Below are 20,678 nucleotides of genomic sequence, written 5' to 3'. Positions count from 1 at the left end.
GTGAATCAGGGCCAGTGTCCTTCAGGTTTTAGATGTGTCCTTGATCCAACACAGCTGATTTAAATGGCTAAATGACCTCCTCAACATGTCATGAAGTTCTCCAGAGGCCTGGTAATGAACTAATCATTTGATTCAGGTGTGTTGACCCAGGGTGAGATCTAAAACCTGCAGGACACCGGCCCTCAAGGCCTGGAGTTGCCCACCACTGCCCTAGAGGTAACATATACCAGACGAGACAGCAGGATCTTGCTGTCCACAGTATCAAAGGCAGCAAACAGGTTTAGAAGAACTAAAATGGCAGGGCTGCCAGAGTCAGCAGTTAAAAGCAGATCATTAAGAACTCTCAAAAAAGCCATCTCTGTAATGTGACCTGACACTGACTGAAACTTTTCCCACATACTCTGTTTGCTTAAAAACATTTTTTTCCAAGGACCTTAGACAGAAATGGTAATTTAGAAATAGGTCTGTAGTTAGAAAAAACAGCAGGGTCCAGGTTCTTCTTTTTAATAAGAGGCTGCACAACAGCATGTTTAAAGGCAGCTGGAATACAACCAGATGTAAGGGAACTGTTTATGAGAGGAATAGCTGGTTCCACTGAATCAAAAGCCTCTCGAGAAGACAGTCTGAGGGAGAATTCAAAAGTCTCATATGCTAAACCAGTCACAAATCACCAGTCACCAGTCCTGCTGTTTTCATACATGCCCCACCCTCACATATTACTTCTCCTGCACTCCTGACTTTGGCATGCAGACTGATAAGAGAGTTATGCAGGATTTATTGAATATTCACAAATCTAAAGTATTGGTAAGACAAATGTATGCCAGCTTTAGTGTTAAACAGAAAGATAGTAAAGTTTCAGTGCAGCAGTCTTTATATTTCCTAATGTATAGAACTATATAACATCTTATATATTTTCTAAAGTCATTAATGTAAAAAAAAGCTGATTATTGTTTCCCATAATCAGTTATTCACATGATGGCACTATAAAGAAAATTTTTGTAGTAAAGTTATACTCCTCAAAATCCATCTTCAGTATTTAGCCTGCCATGAAGGCTGATGACTGTAAAATTTGCTGTTTAACTCTTGACAGCAGTCAGACTGAAATGTGTGTTAAATTCTTTTTTTTTTTTTTTTAAACTGATTAAAGAAAAATCTTGAGAAAAGAATCTACAGAATTCACAGTGTTTGGATGGAGGCTTTGATGCATCAGTGTTTGTTGCATGTGCAGCACCTTATACTGACATGCAAACAGTAGCCAAATGGGCTCCAGCCATCAATGCCAGTCACGCCAAATGCTTATCCCATTTCTTAATTTAGACATCCTTGATTCCTTTCCTCACATGACCCCCCAAGTCCTTCCTACGAGCTGCAAGCTGAAGTGTTGTTAAGACAAAAGCAGGCTTTGGTTCTTGGATTTGTCATTTAAGACACTATTGTTTCAGTCATATTTTTGCCAAGATTAACATGAGACAGGTGTAGCTTATTGTTACAGCACACAACTACATTTATGACACTGAAGTCACAAGTGTTGCCCCTGAAATTAAGGGTGCAGAGTTCATCTTTTATTAAATTTTAATGTGCAAACTGAACCTACTATCCACTATGGTTTAACTTCCAGGTGTCACACTTCTTGACTTTTGCCATTTATACCAGCAAAGCCTCTGTCTCTTCCAGATGCATTTTACTAAGTCTTACATAAGCTGAAACAACTTTCCCAGAGTGCAGTTTGAGGCCAAATGATGAATAGGTTACTTTGATGCATTCAACATAAAGACAAAATCAGACTTGAGTCAGACATGTGCGCTTTATTGGGTTGTTGTGTACACCAGAGGCTTAAAGCCCTATGCACAAACCTTCATACACCTCAATACAAGGTACAAGCCTTGTCTTTTGCATGATGACAAAAACAAACTGGACCAAGTATCATTTAAGGCTGAAAGTACAAAAACAAAACAAGTTTCAGATTACATAATTTACATATTAAGCAATACTACAGTTCTGATGGGCAGCGAGCCCACCAGAGAATAAACCTTCATAGAGGCAAATAAGGTGGTGAACAAAGACAACTGGAATGACCTACACAAACACGACAATGGATATCATGTTTCTCACACATTCACACCGCCTGGGATGCTCCGTACTTCCTGCAGAGTTTCTCCCCATCAGGGGGCATGGTGCCGTAGCCAGAGTGATGAGGGAAAATGGAAGAGGTGTAGGCTCAGCATACACCAGTGTGGTGGTGTAGGCATGTATGCTGAGCTAGTTTGGGTTTGTAGCAGTGTGTTTTGGTGGGGGTGGGGACAGTCTGTTTAGAAGCACTTTCTGTGGACGATGCTGGGGCCGGACTCATCGTACTCCTGCTTGCTGATCCACATCTGCTGGAAGGTGGACAGAGAAGCCAGGATGGAGCCTCCAATCCATACAGAGTACTTCCTCTCTGGGGGAGCAATAATCTGCAATGGCAGAAGTAGAGTTGTCAGCAATGAATACAGTCCATTTATTATAAACTTATAATAAAACAGACAGAACAAGAATTTTACCTTGATCTTCATGGTGGTGGGTGCCAGTGAAGTGATCTCCTTCTGCATGCGGTCAGCAATGCCAGGGTACATGGTGGTACCTCCAGACAGCACAGTGTTGGCGTACAGGTCCTTACGGATGTCAACGTCACACTTCATGATGCTGTTAAAGGTAGTTTCATGGATACCACAAGACTCCATACCTGTGGAGAGTTGGAAAGTTTGGGGTTAAGGTTAGCCTTGCTAAGGACTACTTTTTACAAATCACAGAAGTCTGTCTTAAAGCTGATGCTGCTTACCAAGGAATGAGGGCTGGAAGAGAGCCTCTGGGCAACGGAACCTCTCATTCCCAATAGTGATGACCTGTCCATCAGGCAGCTCATAGCTCTTCTCCAGGGATGAAGAGGAGGCAGCAGTTCCCATCTCCTGCTCAAAGTCCAGGGCAACATAGCACAGCTTCTCCTTGATGTCACGCACAATCTCACGCTCAGCTGTGAGACAAGAAAACATTACAGTTAAGATAAGAAAACCCTGAAAGCCGCACATCATGTCTCAAAAACCATCCTCATGCTCACCTGTGGTAGTGAAGCTGTAGCCCCTCTCAGTCAGGATTTTCATGAGGTAGTCTGTGAGGTCCCTGCCAGCCAGGTCCAACCTGAGGATGGCATGGGGCAGAGCGTAGCCTTCATAGATGGGCACAGTGTGGGTCACACCATCACCTGAGTCCATGACAATACCAGTGGTACGACCAGAGGCGTACAGGGACAGCACTGCCTGGATGGCCACATACATGGCAGGAGTGTTGAAGGTCTCAAACATGATCTGCAAGAACAGCAGGAGAAAAGAGATGATCAGTGAAACTAAAAGCCAAAGTACTCTGGAATAAGTTTCTGTGTTAGTTCAATTGTACAGAAAGAACAGCACACTGGGTTGAGTATTATGCCAACTACAATAGAAAACTGCTTTGTTACACTGACTCTAAAAGTTAAAGTGCAGCAAACTGCTCTATTATCATCCATTGCTTCATGCAGACACCCGTGTAGTTAAACACAAGTCTCAGTCTAATTTATAAACAGCAGTGCCCATGCTGCAGCTCATTCCTGATGCATCACAGTGCAGAGATAGAAACCTGAAGCATCTGCAGAGCTGAAAAGATCAGTCGAGGGCAGAGGAAACCTGGAGGGTTGAAGGAGGATGAGGAAAGACAGATTGAGCAGGGGAAGAAACACCCGAGTGGCAACATAGTTTCCTGTTGTTGGGCACTGCAGCTCAACAGTTTCCTGACTTAGGGGGAAGTTCGTCAAGGTGTCAGCTCTTGTTACCTGCGTCATCTTTTCCCTGTTGGCCTTGGGGTTCAGGGGGGCCTCTGTGAGCAAGACTGGATGCTCCTCAGGGGCAACTCTCAGCTCATTGTAGAAGGTGTGATGCCAGATCTTCTCCATGTCATCCCAGTTGGTGACAATTCCGTGCTCAATGGGGTACTTGAGGGTCAGGATTCCTCTTTTGCTCTGTGCCTCGTCACCAACATAGCTGTCTTTCTGGCCCATACCAACCATTACACCCTAGGAATGCAAAGAGCAGTGCGATTATGAAAAGGTCAGCAGTTATGAAAAGGTTACAAGGTATGTGAGGTTTATTAAGGAATATGTACCTGATGCCTGGGGCGTCCAACAATGGAGGGGAACACAGCACGTGGAGCATCATCTCCTGCAAAGCCAGCTTTGCACATTCCAGATCCGTTGTCAACAACGAGGGCGGCAATTTCGTCTTCCATTTTCTGTATGAAGTAGTAACAGGAGGAAAGGATTTTTAATCCTAATGTTCAGCAGCAGTGTGCGATACATCTGGCAGACAGCCTGGATGAAGTCTTGCAGTTATTGAGAACGGACGCTGGATGTCGCAGTGGCGCAAGGTTGAGTCCTAATCCAGAGCTGAGAAACAAAGGCAGTTTCTCACTCGGGCTGGCCATGGCCATATAAGGCAAAAGTGAATGCAGCTTAGAGACTGCTGTAGACCGGCCCGGAAGCCGCCCCGCGTGTCGCTAAACCTCAAATGACACCGACAGGCGACCACTCCCTTCACCGAGCTCACCACAACCGTTAACCACACAGAAAACCCTTTAGCAGCTGAACGAACTTCTACAAATCACAGTTAAATCTGATATATCTGAACGTCGTGACTGACGCATTTGCAAGGTTACACGAACAAAAAGCCAACTTCGCACATTTATTTGAAGCAGACGCACCAGGATTTGCACATTAACTGATAGCTGCAGTGACACAGCAAAAACCTTTAATTTCAGAAGCTCTACTTACAAAATTAGTAAAGTCTCTATAAACCCAATCCATCTAATCTGCATTTGCCTGGTCTGGTGTTTGAATGTTTGAAACCGGAGACACCAGAGCTGCAGACCTGCCACAGTGGATGCTTACATGTAAGCGAGAAGGTCAAGCTTTTTTCCTTTAACACGTAGTCTTGATTTGTCGGACTACAAAGTGATGACAGCATCGAGTGGCAAGGTTATTTCACACCCACTTAAACATAAGCGGCAACATGTCACCACATTTCTAAACCGAACCGTTACATGGTTAAAACTGTGGCGGTCAAAATAATAGGAACACTGTAAAGCCTAGCAAGTGGCTTCAGCTTGAAATGAGAAAACGACTTGGTTCGTAAGCTAAGGAGTGATATATATATATAAAAAAGAAAACACTCGCTGTTCAAAATGTTACATTAAAGCGTTAAAATGTGAGGAAGAAACTTCCACCGACATTCCGCAGTTGTCTTACCTGTGTGAGGGAGGGTTTTCGGTGTATGAGAACTGTGACTGAGCGCTACACTCCGGTAGGATGTAGTGTCTGAACTTGACTGCAATGAAGGCCAATAAAGTGGAGGATTTTTATGAGGGCTCGTGCTGCAGCCCCTCTCCATAAAAGGAGAACTTTCCGCACGGCGCCCGCTGATTGGTTCGGCTCCATCCACTGGGTGTGGCGCATGCAGATCATGGTTTGTGCGCTCTGACATAGCAGTGGGGGGACAAGTTCCACTAAACTAACCCATATACCTCCCTAAAAGTTATCAATCCGGGGTCGTTCAGTGTTCAGTAAACCTGCTGATTTTTTAAAACTGTCTGCCATAATGTGATAATAATACATAAGTGGGATACAGACTAGTGGATGACAAATCCCACAACCCCTGCTGCAAAGCACTGAATGGTCCCTGAGCATGTATTAGTTATTACTTTAATAGACTGAATTAATCCAGCCTATAGTTACGTCGTTTTTACATCCTCTACATTGTGACGGTGCCAGGATCATCCTGATTATAGCCTCAGTGATATAATATACCCATGAATGAGTGCTCTTAATTTTATTCACGGGGTCAGGGAATGCTTCAGAAGAGGATTTCACCATTCCATTTCCCATTTGTTTGCAGGATGCTTGTTTGTGGTGACAGGACTGGGGATGGTGTTTAATCTCAGGGTCACTGACAGCACGGTTAATCCTCTATCTGGCTCTTCTGCCCCGGCACACCAGCGTCACACAAACACAAACGCACACAGTGCAGACTGACAGTAATGCATGTATCCAGGCTGAATTGCGGTAATGTTTAGGGCATGACTGTAACGAGACTATATATATATATATATATATATATATAGTCTGTTAACTGTTAAATCTTTTTTCTTTTACTATATTTTATTAATATTTTGCTCTTTACTATTTTTTACTGTACCAGTCTGCTGAGTGATTGTCTTCTGCTCGTCAAATACATTTCATTGCAATGTTGACCCTGTGCTAACTTGCATATGACAAATAAAACTGAAAACTGAGACTGTAAATGTCTTACCTTTTCATCACCTCGCAGGAATTGTGCAATTGAGTTTACGGGGCTAATCTTGTGAATGACGTGTGATAAACAGGCGTGTTATTTTCAGAACATACTTATATTAGGTGTCAAAATAAAAACAATTAGGCCTGGATTGATTACTCAGGAACATGATTCACTTCTGGTATGCATACAGCCTACACACAGGCAGGTATTTCACACACCATTGTTTGCCTCTGGCCTGAAACTATTTCAATTCTTTGTTGATTTTTTTTTTAAAATTTTTATAATGAAAATCCTCCTCCAAGGCTCATTTTATAAGTTGACCAGAGATTAGGTGGCTGGATGGGCTTTAACTCAATAAGGGCACCGGACAAAGCCTCATAAACTTACACTCGGAATTCTCACAGGCCCTGTGTGTTCCTAATAAGGATATATGGGAGCTGGATCACCAAAAGGCACAGGAAGCAAGCTTTTAAAGTGCCTCACTTCTACAGATGGAGGAAGTGACCACACACACACACACACACACACACACACCTAGGTGTAGGTAGGCAATCAGGTGATCAGAGAACTGGCTTTTCCGCTCAGCATTATCCTGCTTTGAATTGACGCTAAACACACACACACACACACACACACACACACACACACACACACACACGCACACACACCAAGTATAGACCCAGGGCACCACCATCCCTTTAAGAGTTCCTTTGGATGACGTCCATATAAGGAGATATTGGAGAGAGTCACATGGGGGGAAGAATGCGCTGCTCCGGTCATGTGACCACTCTGAGGAAATGAATGAATCTCCCTTTTTAAGGCCATGTTTGTCTGTTACCGCTCACATTTTCTTCTGTATTCTTTATCCGATTTATGTTTCAATCACAGTTTTAAATGATTAAATGTATCTTACAAAATAATCTTTTAAACTTTGTTCTCTATCCAGACAGTAGTTTCTCAATCTCACGCCTTTGCTTGAGCAATTTCAAAACTAGGCAGCGTGCATGACTCATGCACGCATTACAACACACAAATGTAGGCACTCCCTCCCTGCATTGCTCACTCACACAGTCAGAGAAACTCACAGTCCTGGGTAAGGCCAGCTCTGACTAAGACCGTATATGGAAGAAGCTGGCAGGTAGCTTCTGTCCACTTCTCACTCATCCCCTTCTCTCCCCACCCTCTTCCTTTAAACTCCCATTAAGTCTCCAATTCAGCCACTCTCTTTTTCTGTATGTGAGCACCATGTGTGCTCAGTATGCATACTATACCTGTTTCAATCTTCACCGTGTTTCCAGTCGTTTAATGGTCACATTTCAGCAGAGTTTCACACACAGCATTGAGGGGGCAGGGCTCGTGTATGTGTGGTATGAGAGAAACCGCATTTAGTAAATAATAGCACATTTATTACTGTGAAACAACAATGCATCTCATGTGTATAATGTAAGGCATTAGCACGAAGTCTTCTGTCAACCTTTAAGCTTACTGAATTTTTAATTCTAAAATATTATGTCCTATCTTAGAGTCACAGGGACACACAACCTTTCTTTTAGGCCCCTAACAGATGAGATACAGGGCTACAAGATTAGGAACAATAATGATATGCAGTATTATGCTTGCGTCACCTCATTTCTTTATATTTTGTTTAGGCAAAAACAGAGTTTGTACAATTCTAAGGAACTCGAAAGTCAATACTTTGTATGACAATCCTTACTCTCCAACATAGTCTGAACTCTTAGGCAAGCTTTCTCATACTTTAAGTAGTCTTCAGGAATAGTTCTGGAGGCTTTCTAAAGGACATTCAAAGCTTTCTTGTTTCTCTGTTATACTGCTTTTTGTTCTGTTCTCTGTAAAGATGATCCCACACTGCTTCAGTAATGTTGAGGTCCAGCCTCTGGGGAGGCCGATTCATAATCTTTCATTGTGTGTTTTTCTACCCAGGTATGCATTTACTGTATTAGGTGTGTTTGGATCACTGTCATGCTGAAAAATAAACTTGTTGCCAATTAGATGCTTTTCAGATGGTATTGCATGGTGGATCTAAATTTGACAGCACTTCTTCTGTGTTCATAATTCCATCAATTCTGACAAGATCTCCAACACCACTGGCTGACAGAGCCTCCAATGTGTTTTACAGATTAATGTAGACACTCACTGTGGTAGCGCTCTCCCTACCTCCTTCATAAAAAGACAATGATGTGAACAAAAAAAAATACATAAATTCCAGTTTGGATTTACCCCTTCATCAGACCTTCTGCCACTGATTTTCAGTACACTTCTTATGAAATTAGGCACACTTCACCCTTTTCTCCCAGTTTCCTTTCCTTAACTATGACTTCTTGACCTTTCCACTGATGGATCAACTGGATCAGGTGAAGATCCTGATGCATCTCTCCTGTCAGGAAGCAGCCAGTGTCCAAATAGGAACTTTGAAGAAAGCCTGGAGAACTATTGTTCAGGACCACTTGGAAAAATTACAAAAAAGTCCTGCTCCTTGGAAGCAGGGGTGGTAACTAAAAATATTTCAGCTAGTACTTAAATCAATTAGCCTGTACTAAAATGTGAGAACATCTTTGTGTTTTTATCTTATTGTATTCATAAGTGTAAAGTCTTCAGTTGTTATTGAAAGTAAGTAGAGTATAAATATCCTTTGATGGCTTTAATTCCAAAAGTAAATACAATATATTGATGCCCTGAGTAACAGTAGAACATTTTCCAAGACCTTGTACCACACATGACAGACATGCAGTTAACATCTCAGCATCAGAAACAGATTTAATCTTTCAAAGAAAGGTGTACACATTTATACATTTACTGCCTTACTTTTTTATTATTATTAACAAAACACAAATATTTTAACTTTACAATGCATTAATAAACTGTAAAAACCAGTGTCAGAACAGATTGAATCCTCCATATGCAAGTCAAGCAGTCCAGCTCTTCCCCATGTCTACAAGCTCCATGCCTTCACAGTAGGACCGTGGTCGTGACACCCTGACCTGGTTTCATAGAGAAACATCGCATCATTCAAACTGTGAAACCACGCAGACATTTGTATCTTACCGAAACTCTCATGGAAACCACATGTACAGTCACACACTCACTGTGGGTGTCCTGTGAGAAGCCAGTTGCTGCAGAAGTGGAAATGGAGTCCAGTGAATGGGTTCCACTGGCCAGCTACACACTGAAAGGTCACTGGCCTTACCCGAGTCCAGCACACCATCCCCCATGCTCATCTCACTCCCCCTCCATCCATACTGGGAACTACAGGATGCAAAAGGATTATTTACATTATTTAATCACTTCAAGCTCAAATTAGTAGCTATTTTAAGCAACAGTTAGGGAAGTGAGTAGTGAAATCTTTGAATGATCTTTGAATTAGAGAGATTACTTATTAACGTTTAAACTAGACTCAAATGTATTTTGCATTTATGTTCTAATTATTATGTTGTGTCAAGTCCTGCAGTTAATTATGGATAGTTCATTTCATTTCCTATCCAGTTCAACTTATCCCAAACTGTATGAAGTGAGTTTAGTTTGGATTATTTTGGAGGCCCAGTCCACTGATGCTCTAACATCGTACTTCTTGGAGAAACCTCATCTGCACATGATACATTCATTAGAGTTAGCTGCTGTGGGAACTGGCAATTAAAAGCACCTCACACACACTTAGAGCTCACGCTAATGCCTCACAGAGTTTAATTAGAAACTCCATTTCAACAACTCTCCAGGAACTGACTAGAAATTTGGACTCTGTGCTTATGAATCAAAATCTGACATTTTTTTGAAACTACCATGTATTAGTGAGATGCAGAGGTGGCGAACAGAAGGTATTTGCGACTTCTGCTGAAGTGCCAAATACTGCATGCTCTCTAATGGCAACTTGAGGCTGGCTCCAAAAGCGAGTCAATGTCCACAGACTCCCATCCATGTTAAAATGGCCAGCTTTACAGCCTTAAAAACAACAACATGTCCACTACAAAAATAGATTGTCCCCTCTCCAAAACATCTATACGGTGGGTGATTTATTAGTTTCAATTTCTTCTTCTTATTTTAATAATTGATTTATCGGGCTACTAGAGTCTGATATTCCCCACCTGACCTGGATATATGCTGTTGATGCCATTCTGGAGCATTTGGAGAGTGACTGGGACATGAATAATTTGAGCCGATTATATAATATTTTATTACAGTGTATTTCTTACTAGGCAGCTCATTCTCTTGACAACGATTTCTTTAAAGCTATAACACATTTTGGGGTAAGACTGAAAGAAAGGCAGATTTGAAATGTAAAAGGGAAGTCAGAGGTCAAATGTTACATGATATTTGGATGCAAGCTATGATGTGAGATTTACAATCCCCATGTACCAGGACCATTTCCTAAATGCTGCCAATGCAAACACAGGCAGAAGAATTTTAAGCAGTTTTAAGATAAGTTACATTTTATGTAAGTTTGACCTTAGGGTCCAAAGTAACATGGGATTTAGAATCCGAATATAGAATTCCTTATATTCCATATGCTGTCAATACAAAAAAAAAAAATGTCAGTAAGAAACAGTTTTAGCTTTACTGGCTTTAAAACATGTAAATATTCCAAGGTGACCATCACTGATAACTGTGAACCAAGCTTGTTTTTAAGCTTCAAGAGTGGCATTGGTGAGAACAGAGAAGCTTTTCACTGAAAACTCTCCCACATTTTGGAACACACAACTCACTGTCAGACAATGAACACTGTGTGTGTGTGTGTGTGTGTGTGTGTGTGTGTGTGTGTGTGTGTGCGCGCGCGCTGTATATACCTGTGGGGGTAGATTGTGTTGATTCGTGTTCCGTGGCTGGGGCAGGTGGAAGCCAGTGACAGCGTGTCGTCGTGGTAACAGCAGGGGCGGTCAAGCGCTCGCAGATGCAGCAACTCATCGGAGCGTGTGAAGGCAGGATTGTCCAATGAGTCTGCTGATCCCGCCCACGAGCGCAACCAGAAGCGACCTGACAGCTCATCAAAGTGGTTGAATCTGCGATAGCTGCGCAAACAAAATCGTGAGAGGTCACAGGGTACAATGCTTGTTGTTGTTGCTTCTCTTTGCAATCTGGGTTTTCCTCTTTTTTTTTCTTTTTTTTTTAACAATTGTGTGCCAGCTTTAAACGTTTCACATGAACAAAATTTCAAGAAGGAAAAAAAAAAAAAAAAAAATCAACCTAGTCGATGGGAGACAGCCCTTTTACAATGTGGGGTCATAACTTGAACCTTATCTCTGTGGCATTCATAGAAGCTCTTATTTTACCCCTAAAAAGAGTTTCTTCTTAAAAGCTCTTCACAAAGCTGCTCAGTTTCACCAAGGAACAAAGAACTCCTATGACAACAGAAAGGTCGGAGATGACCCCGCTCATACAGATGATGTTATGTTTCATGAATGAACTGATGTGTCACAGTGACACATGACTGCTCCTTGCCAGTGAATAACTTTCCATTTACCAGAAATAGATCAACAGGTAAGAAGAAACATTAACAGATTTGTTTAAAACATTGCAGATCAAGAACAATATAAAACTATACCGCTTAATCCCCATTTAATGGGCACAGGTGATTTTTCCAAGTTATTTTAATAGCATAAGTTCCACTTATAAACACCTTTAAAACCCAGCCATTGCCCTGAAACCAGTAGTTGTCAGCAGTTTTGTAATGAACTCTAGTTTACAACCAGGGTTTGTGTATACTGGCAGGAGATTACTGCTCTAAGATGTATAAAGTTATAAAAGGCAAATCCTCCCCATTATTTGTATAAAAATCCTCTGGAATAACTTATTTTAGGCTAATTTTAAAATATTTTCCTGTGCTAAATTATATGCTTTGCAAAGTTTCTCTAAACTCGGGCAATCATCAGCTACTTGGGATGTTTAAAAAGATGACTCCAAAGAGGCCCCAATTTCCTGGAAAACACACATTTCCTACTCTAGACATACTGGACTTAAGGCTTAGCTTCAGACTTATTACTTCCTGTCTGATCTTTGTCTTTGTACATGCTCAATATTCAGTCAAACAAACAGTATCTTGATTAAGATCAATATGCTTTTGCCTCTTGCAGTCTCAGTTTGTTATTAAGGTTCAAATGAAAAGTGCTTCGACACAAGAATCCTTGTAGGTAGACTTTCATGAAGCTGAATCCAAGTCTCTGCACGCCATCATATTAGAACCATCCAAAACCACAAGGTCATTTTTTCCAGACTACACTTGGAGGAACACCCGAGGTTTAAAAACAAACATTAATATGAAAAGAAAGTACACAGAATTGAGATTGCATTTATGCTGGATTTACTAATATTACCATGCATACACCTCTAATATTAGTTGTGTAGGAGGCATTTCCATTCAGGAACAACTAATAGGTTTCCTCATCTCCTGGCCCAGCACCCTAATGAAACATGTCACAGTATCAATGACTGTGTCTGTGTGCTCAGCTGTCAGCATATGTGGAGGTTAGACATTCAGATTGAGCCAGCAATCCAGTTCCACCTTCATCCTTAGTATGTGCGTTGTCAGCTAGACTGTGCCACCTAGTGGCAATGAGTGTTTACAGTTACTGAAGAGCATGTGCGTTTATGTCAGTCTCTGGTTTTTCTCTCATGGATCACAACAGAATACTTTCACCTATTGTGACTACTGCGATTTACTGTACGTCACAAATATGCACGTTTTTACTATAAATTTTAAGGTTTATGGAAGTACTTATCGTCCAAAAAAAAATGTAACCTTTGCAGTAAAAACCACAATGGATCTAAAAGCAAACAAGATGTGACTGAAGAGCAATCTTTCAGTTTTAATTAATATATAATATATAAATATAATAATAAAAAAAATCCACTGTGGTGGTGCAGAAAGGCAAAATTAGAAAAATTGTATAATTAACAAAATATGCATACGCCTGAACTGTAGGTGCGTCTTAATAAAAGCCTTTTCCTACCTGCTGCGAGTCTGGTCTACTTTGGCCTGAATCAGAATTGCTCGATAGCGTCGCACTGCCACAAACGCCAAAATGATGATCACTGTCACTATGATGAGTAAGATGGCAAGGCACACACCAATGAGACGTGCGCGGGTCATCCTGACATCGCACCTCTCACCCATGAACCAGAAATCGTCACCTGCAAGGCAGCTAATGCCCAAATACAAGTCATTTACACATGCAAACAAAATATGCCTGGGTGAACAAAAATATTTGCTTTTCCTTTTAACGTTCTTACCGGCAAACTGGAAGCTGGTGTGGATGGTGTGTGCAGATGCCGTGATGGTGGCAGTAGTCAAAGTGGCAGACTGAGGAACAGCTGTAGTTGGCAGTGCCAGGCTGGGAAACACACTTATATCCTGCAGAGCACTGCAGCAACCAGTCACAGATGTCGCCCTGCAGACCTGAGGGGAAGGCATGTTTAAAAAGAATTAAAGAAAATAATAAAGGTGGTGCCATTTTTTTTAAATTTTCTTATCATAAAGTGATCTCATTGTAATGATATATGCATCCAAAAATCAGACAGGCACTGAAGTTTTTAGTAGTCACGTGAATATCATGCAATTACACATTAAGCTAATGTGTCACAAGGCTGAATTTTCAGTTGTACTTGAGATACTTGAGACTTAACTTAACAATTGTTGATTAGGTTCTCCATTAACCAGCTGATAATGTTTCTTATTTGGTCTAAACAGTAATCCGTATTTCAAAAATTGTTACAAGTATGTGCACTGTATGGACAAAAGGTTACATCGCTTGATCTTTGAGCTCAGGTGTTTTCAGTCCTGTGACCACAGGTGTGGCCCTGGACTGAGTTGTGAAAAAAAAATGTGTCTTTCTAAAGAGTTAACTGAATTCAAGTGTTGGACTGTTATTGCAAGGATGGTTTCATTGCAATAATTCAATTTGTCAAATTTCTTCCTTCCAAGATTTCCACCATTTAAAAGGGATCTCCACACCAGGTAGTTGTAACAGTCACCAAAGTAACCGATCACATAAAGTCACAAAGTGGTGAGGTACATAGTGTGTAAAAGTCACCAACACTCCGACTCCAAACTTCCTCTGGCATTAACATCAGCACAAGAAATGCGCATCAAGTGCTTCATGACATGAGTTTCGATGGCTGAGCATCCCCTGAAAATGGAAATGAACCGGCCACATTTTCAGTATCTTAAAGGTTTTACTTTATCACCTGGAGAAATATAAAAAATTTATTAGAAAGTTTCCCCACTTTTAGAATAATTCTCATCTTAAAGCTACATGACATCACTCTTGCTTTTCTGGTGAAGATGTCTGTAGCATGTGCTCTCCTCACATGTTATGCCTCTAACAAGCTTGCAGTACAAAAATGAATCACTGAACCTACTGCGTTTTTTACCAAATGACTATTTAAACTACACTGCAGCACTTCTGCATTTTAGATTTTTTCTGATGCCAAACATTAAAATGGAAACAAATAAAATGACTCCACGCTATAGTAAAGAAGAAAAAGTTTGTTAGACCAAGCCAGGTAGAATAATTAGATTTTTCATAATTAGATTTTGAGCTTAACTGAGTCAGGCTAACTGAGTTACGATGTTTACATCAGTTTTCCTGTATCTGGGTTAATTGAATTAAGACGTTAAAAAAAAAAAAAGGAACTTTCTCTCAGGTTAATGAAGAAACTCAGGACATCTTGGTGTCAATTTTTGACATTGATGACAAACACAAACACCCAGTCTTCTGCAGAAAGATGACAGGAAATGAACGGAAAGATATTAAGAACAATGTGCATGAAAAGGCAACCAGACTCCTCCCAAACTGCTCAGCCACCAGGGCTTCAGTCAGCTGCCTGCAGACCGGCACCTGAACACGGGCTTACCTCCGACTGTGATGTTGGTGATCCTGGAAGTCCTGAATGTCCTCTTGTTGCGAACAGCCTGGGCTAGTCCAGTACGCTCCAGCAGTGATGTGGGTTCTGTTATGCTGAGCCACTCCAAAGCTCTGCTGGTTTTGAACTCCAGCAGGCTCTGCACTGCACGGCCACTGGAACAAAAACAGAACTGGAGATTTACCTCCTTTTACGCAACTTTCTGTGACCGATCCCAAAGCATAACCCAATTACAATTTCCACTGTGCTTTAGTTAGATCAAAACATTCCAGTTGGGAAATTATCTGAGCCCTGTTGACAAACTGAGGGATGGCTAATAAAATTAATGTCGGGAAAGCAACATAGAGGTTAGAGACCATTACATAATTTAATGGACACTGACTTTAGTTTCCAAAGTCCCATTAGCTGCATGGGTAAAAAAAAAAAAAAAAAAAAAAAAAAAAAGGTTAATACTTAAGAAAGGGGAGAAAAATGCAGAAGGATGATGAAGAATTTATTATGTTTTTTTCACATTTTTTCCCCTAATGATGTTTAACTCTGGTGGATTTTTGTGGTGTTTTAATTGTGTTTACTTATGTCTGAGAGTTTATATCTTCCCCTAGCAGAAATGATGTATTTAACGTCCCATAACCTGGGATAGGAAACACACACAACTGAGAAATGGACAGTGCATATTGAGAGACAAGGTGGAGCTAATTGAAATCTAGAAAGAGCCTGGAGGTGCCTTTCATTTTCAGCTTGTCTGCACCACCTCACCTGCTCCAGACTCCCAGCAGCCGGCTGAACCCCGGGGCTTTCTGTAGGTATGGCTTCATCTGAAAGAAACCTTAATTGAGAACTCTGTAAAAACTACTCAGCTGAAGTCAAAAATACTTAATTATTTGATTATTTCTGCTTTTTTGTGCCAGTGTGTGTTACTGTACAATCCCTCACCCAGGTAGTAGTGTCGTTCTCCAAATTGACATTTGAAGCCAACATGGGCTCTTCTACAACTATCTGCAGTAGCAGCTCAACTGACTCCACTGGACAGAACAAGTAAATAAACTAATTTCAGGACTTCTGGATATATAATCAGGATATTTACCTAAACGTAAAACACTTCAGTGGTGTTTGGGAAGTACCTCTGATGGCAGCAGGCTGATCTGGCACGATGTAGAACTTGGGACTGTTTGTGGAGCTTCGAGCAGGTGTGGAGGTTAAAGCAGAAGAGGGCTCCTGGCTGGGATGCATGGTTGTCTGCTGTGGAGGTTGCTGTGGTAGTCCAGATGTGGGAGTGCGTGTGGTCGTGCTGCTGGAAGACCACTGCCAGAACTTATACTTTTCTACTTGTTCTTCTCCAGCTCCATGTCCATAATCTAATGTTACAGTAGAAAGGAGAGGAGTATGTGCAGTAGTAGTAATAATTAGGGGTTGGGATTGGTTATGTGTTGGTGACATATTAGTAGAAGTCTGAGGAGGCGGGTGATTGTGTGTAGGAGGTGACATTTGTGGAGGTGAAGGCGTGGCTTTGCTGACTGTGTGGTCCGTGGTCTGAGACACAGACGAGGTTAAAGCAGGGTGTGAACTATCAGGAAATGTACTGTGTGTGTGGAGTGTGTACAAAGCTGTAGAGGACTCTGTGGATGTGGTGGAAGATGAAACAGCAACAGCAGTAGAATCTGTGGGCGAGTCATCACGTAGGAGTGTGTGAGCAGGATGCAGAGTGTATGTCACTCCAGTGGTTCCTGTGATGGCTGAGTTTTGGGTTACACCTCCCACGGTCAGCGCTGCCCCGGGTGTAGAAGAAGAATCGGTGAACCCTGAAGTCCAACTGTAAGCCTTGGTAATACCAGGTGGGGAAGGGATAGTGTTTCTAGTCGGGTGCGCATCAATGATATTTCCGCGTGCACTTTCTACTGCCGTTTGTGTCTCTTTGTCTGTCTGTGTAAATAAAGATGACGTGTAAGCAGAATGTGTGGGGCTCTCTGTGCTTTGAGGAGAGTCTGTTAGACTCCTTGAGGAAAATGGGAGCGTCATCTCAGTTTGTTCAAACTTATCAGGCAACTCAGATGTGTCAGTCTGAGCAGCAGCAACAGATACAAATGAGTTAATTTGACTTATGTTTGGATGAACTGGATCAGCCTCCACAGTGCTAACAACGTTGTTGAGCTCTGTGAAGTGGGTGTTGAATGAATGAGTGCCGCTGTAAACTTCTGAAGATGATGATGATGCAGTGGGTTCAGTGTGGGTTTGTGCACTGAAGTCATCCTGCAGTGTTTTGATGGAGGATTTTAAAGGGTCAGAAGTGACAGCAAAGGTCAGGTCAGAATTATGTCTGTCTGTGCTTCTCTGGCTCCTCCAGGAATGAGGCTGTTCATCTCCAGATGTCCCACTAACACCCACACCATGTGCGGTTATGCCTGTATGACCTGTCCTGGAGGAAGATAGCTCAGCTGGAGCAGAAGTACGGAGAGGAACGCTGGCGCTGGACACTCTTTGATCCATTTGTGTGGCAACATCTTTGCCTGTGTTTTTAGATGTCTGAACGGATGTATCTTGTATAGCTTTGTCAAGCATGAGAGCTGAACTACTGGCTGTTTCCTCTGTCAATGCCATCAGAGTTTGAAGGCTTTTTTCAGTCGGGTTTGAGGGTGTGCTTGTATTGGGGCCTGCACTGAGTCCATGCTGAAAATATGGGTGTGTTGTATTTCTGGCAGCCATGGGCCCATCGGTGAGGTGAGCCGCTCCAGATGTTTCCGCTCCATTGTTTGGTTTTTCCTCAGGAAGAGGGAGAGTTTCCCTATCACTTCTCCCAGCGACAGGGAGTCCCTGCTGGGGTGAGGTGGGGTTCAGCAGTCCTTGATCCAGAGAGGAGGCACTAGACACAGACAGAGGTGCAAAACTCCTCTCCAGACCATCGTAGGTGTGATCTCTGCCCTCCTTCATGCCTCTCGTCACTTCTTGATCAACAGGAGGACTATTTGTAAAGCTGGTTCCTGTTGGAAACCATTGAGTGGGGTCTAGGTCTGGATGTTGGGTTGAGTGGTCCTCCGAGGAATTCCTCTCATCTTCCTGGACTGGAAAACCAGGAACAAACACAATAACAGAGAGAGAGAGACAGGGTGAGAAGAGACAGAGTGGAAATCACAACAACATAACATTGCTCTGTGTAACACCACAGAGGGAGATAAGATCTTTCCGACAGATTCCCAGCTCACGGCACAGTTGGAACAACACATTTTCACAGCATGTTAAGTTATACACTGCTCAACCTGACTCCTACTGTAAATCATGAATATATTTCATGTATTCACTGAGAACATCAGGAGGCAGAAACAGCTCTAAAAATACCAGAAATAAATGTCATTATGATTCTCGTGATTCGCGCTTTATCTGAGAAGAGAAAGAGAAAAACCTTGTTAGACTTTTACAGCTCAAACTGCATTTGTGGGAATAAGCTGAGGGAAGTACAACCAAAAGGTTAATTTAAACAGAGAATTTCAGAGCTTACAGAACATCTTATTTCCATTGACTAACCCCAATAATATTGAGGTTGATCCGAGAACAAAACGCTATTCCATACCGACAGTGTGCATATCACTTTGATTTAGCCTAATTTAAAGACAAAAGAATAGCAAATAGCACAATAACATCTAACATGTCAGCGGCGGGCGGGCGTTCTTACCTGTTGTGACGATAAAAAGCAACAGACAGGCGTGGAGCTGCATTTCCAATGGTGAGACATTTCAGTGTAGAACACCCTTTTAATCCAAAACACATGCAGTTTTTTTTACACTGACAACATGTACATGTTACGAGGAGGACGAGCAAACTGCGCAAATGATTAATGAGCTCCAGTCTTTCCTGTGGACTGTCCCTGAGAGAGAGAGAGAGAGAGAGCAGAGAGGCGTCAGAAACTTTCCTCCTCCATCATTTCCTTGTAACGGAAACCGCTGCGCTGTCAGGGGCACAGCGCCGTACACTCACCTAAATTAAACACACGTGTGTGTGAGAGGCAGCCTGTCCTGTACTGCAGAATGGACAGAGGCTTGCGGATGGGAAGGTTTTACGCCGCCTCCAGGCTGTTCCACACGACATTTCAGAGATGAGAGGAAGGAATCCAGTGCGTAAAGTCTACACAGGAAAATTACCGCAGGCGGCATGGAGGCATGAGAGGGAGCAGTTCATTAGAGCTTTTATACTTACGCCCCACTAGGAGTGCTCGAAAGACTAAAAATGAATGCTACGAACACGTAAACAGGTTTTAAGTCTATAGGTTCAAAAAAAGTTTAGGAAATGCAGAACAAATGAAAATATACCGGGAAAGCGGATGACATCATTTCTTAAACATGTGGGAGAAAATGAACTTTGGAGGTGTCTTTGTAATCAGAACGTGTAAGATCTGTAAACACATTAGCTTCCTCCCCTATTTTATAACACCATGACACCCCCATGGACTGACTTGTGAAGAAACGGTTGCTTTCTACAAGATGGTGACCCGAAAATCAGAACCACATTGTACAGGAGAAATTTCCACACATTTAAAAACAAACAATCAAAAACAATAACAATCACACAGGACACAGTTTTGTTTTATTCATATAATGCCAACAACAATAACCACGTCAAAGCACTTTAAAGTGTAAGGTAAAGAAATACAGTTTCATAGAGAGAATCCCAGTAAGCACGTGATGTCACTGGAGAGAAATAATAAAAAACAAACAAAAAAGAGAAACATCTCGTTTAAATCAGTCAGACCATCTGAATGAAAGTCTGCAAGGCTGTGATTGCTGCCAATAAAGGATTGTTTGATGAAGCAAATTTCAAATTAATATGAAAATACATTTTCAATCTTGGTACTATCATTATCCTTCTTTCATATTCACAAATTTTATAAATGACAGTATATGTTTTCCAGGGAGACCTTAAACAAGCAAATATATATATCCTGGGAGCTTGAGGGTCCTGCCCAGTATCTTTGCTGTTCCTAGGACTGCATTCTTCTGGACAGAGAACTCGGATGTTGTTCCTGGGATCTGCTGGAGCCACTTGCCTAGCTTGGGAGTCACTGCAGCTAGTGTTCCGATTACCACGGGGACCACCGTCACCTTCACCCTGCACATCTTCTCAAGCTTCTTCTCTGAGCCCTTGGTACTTCTCTAACTTCTTGTGTTCCTTATTCCTGATATTACTTTCATTCGGTATCGCTACATCTATCACTACGGCCGTCTTCTTCTGTTTGTCTACCACTATGTCCAGTTGGTTAGCCACCACTATTTTGTCTGTATCTGGAAATCCCAGAGGATCTTAGCTCGGCCATTCTTAACCACCCTAGGAGGAGTCTCCTATTTTGACCTTGGGACTTCAGGTCCATACTCGGCACAGATGTTTGTGTATACTATGCCAGCTACTTAGTTGTTGCGTTCCATGTATGCATGCGTGATAGACCCCAGCCTCGATTAATCTTGTGCTCAGAGC

General features: G+C 42.0%; 2 protein-coding genes across 2 annotated transcripts; both read right to left on the bottom strand.

The window, feature by feature from the left end:
• Positions 1-1,790: 1,790 nt before the first annotated feature.
• Positions 1,791-5,378, bottom strand: LOC146630263 (actin, cytoplasmic 2). Its single transcript, XM_085356830.1, has 7 exons — positions 5,309-5,378; positions 4,171-4,296; positions 3,842-4,081; positions 3,095-3,341; positions 2,819-3,010; positions 2,541-2,722; positions 1,791-2,453 (listed from the first exon to the last, which is right to left on the bottom strand). The coding sequence occupies exons 2-7, from the start codon at positions 4,291-4,293 to the stop codon at positions 2,310-2,312; spliced, it is 1,128 nt and encodes a 375-aa protein (XP_085212956.1). The 5' UTR covers positions 4,294-4,296; positions 5,309-5,378; the 3' UTR covers positions 1,791-2,309.
• Positions 5,379-9,173: 3,795 nt separating this feature from the next.
• On the bottom strand, positions 9,174-19,048 carry vap (vascular associated protein). Its single transcript, XM_085356823.1, has 10 exons — positions 18,886-19,048; positions 16,343-18,277; positions 16,155-16,243; positions 15,978-16,036; positions 15,213-15,376; positions 13,590-13,755; positions 13,310-13,501; positions 11,150-11,371; positions 9,458-9,617; positions 9,174-9,352 (listed from the first exon to the last, which is right to left on the bottom strand). Exons 1-10 carry the CDS (start codon positions 18,926-18,928, stop codon positions 9,278-9,280), a joined length of 3,105 nt encoding a protein of 1,034 aa, XP_085212949.1. The 5' UTR covers positions 18,929-19,048; the 3' UTR covers positions 9,174-9,277.
• Between the last annotated feature and the right edge of the window lie 1,630 nt (positions 19,049-20,678).

This window comes from Diplotaxodon limnothrissa, linkage group LG6 (assembly GCF_057381915.1).
Source record: "Diplotaxodon limnothrissa isolate DT_005_m linkage group LG6, D_limnothrissa_male_GT1.1, whole genome shotgun sequence".
Lineage (NCBI taxonomy): Eukaryota > Metazoa > Chordata > Actinopteri > Cichliformes > Cichlidae > Diplotaxodon > Diplotaxodon limnothrissa.
Note: the sequence above shows the minus strand (reverse complement) of the source record. Positions and strands in the feature narration are given on the sequence as shown.

What these genes read in the sequence shown, in the direction of transcription:
- vap (XM_085356823.1), bottom strand. Translation starts at nt 18,928, where the DNA reads ATGCAGCTCCACGCCTGTCTGTTGCTTTTTATCGTCACAACAG. An exon ending in GCTTTTTATCGTCACAACAG is followed by an intron (nt 18,278 to 18,885) that starts GTAAGAACGCCC and finishes CTGGTTTTCCAG; the next exon opens with TCCAGGAAGATGAGAGGAAT. An exon ending in AACACAATCTACCCCCACAG is followed by an intron (nt 9,618 to 11,149) that starts GTATATACAGCG and finishes TGCATCCTGTAG; the next exon opens with TTCCCAGTATGGATGGAGGG.
- LOC146630263 (XM_085356830.1), bottom strand. Translation starts at nt 4,293, where the DNA reads ATGGAAGACGAAATTGCCGCCCTCGTTGTTGACAACGGATCTGGAATG. An exon ending in TTGGACGCCCCAGGCATCAG is followed by an intron (nt 4,082 to 4,170) that starts GTACATATTCCT and finishes TTGCATTCCTAG; the next exon opens with GGTGTAATGGTTGGTATGGG. An exon ending in ACAGGGAAAAGATGACGCAG is followed by an intron (nt 3,342 to 3,841) that starts GTAACAAGAGCT and finishes CTGTTCTTGCAG; the next exon opens with ATCATGTTTGAGACCTTCAA.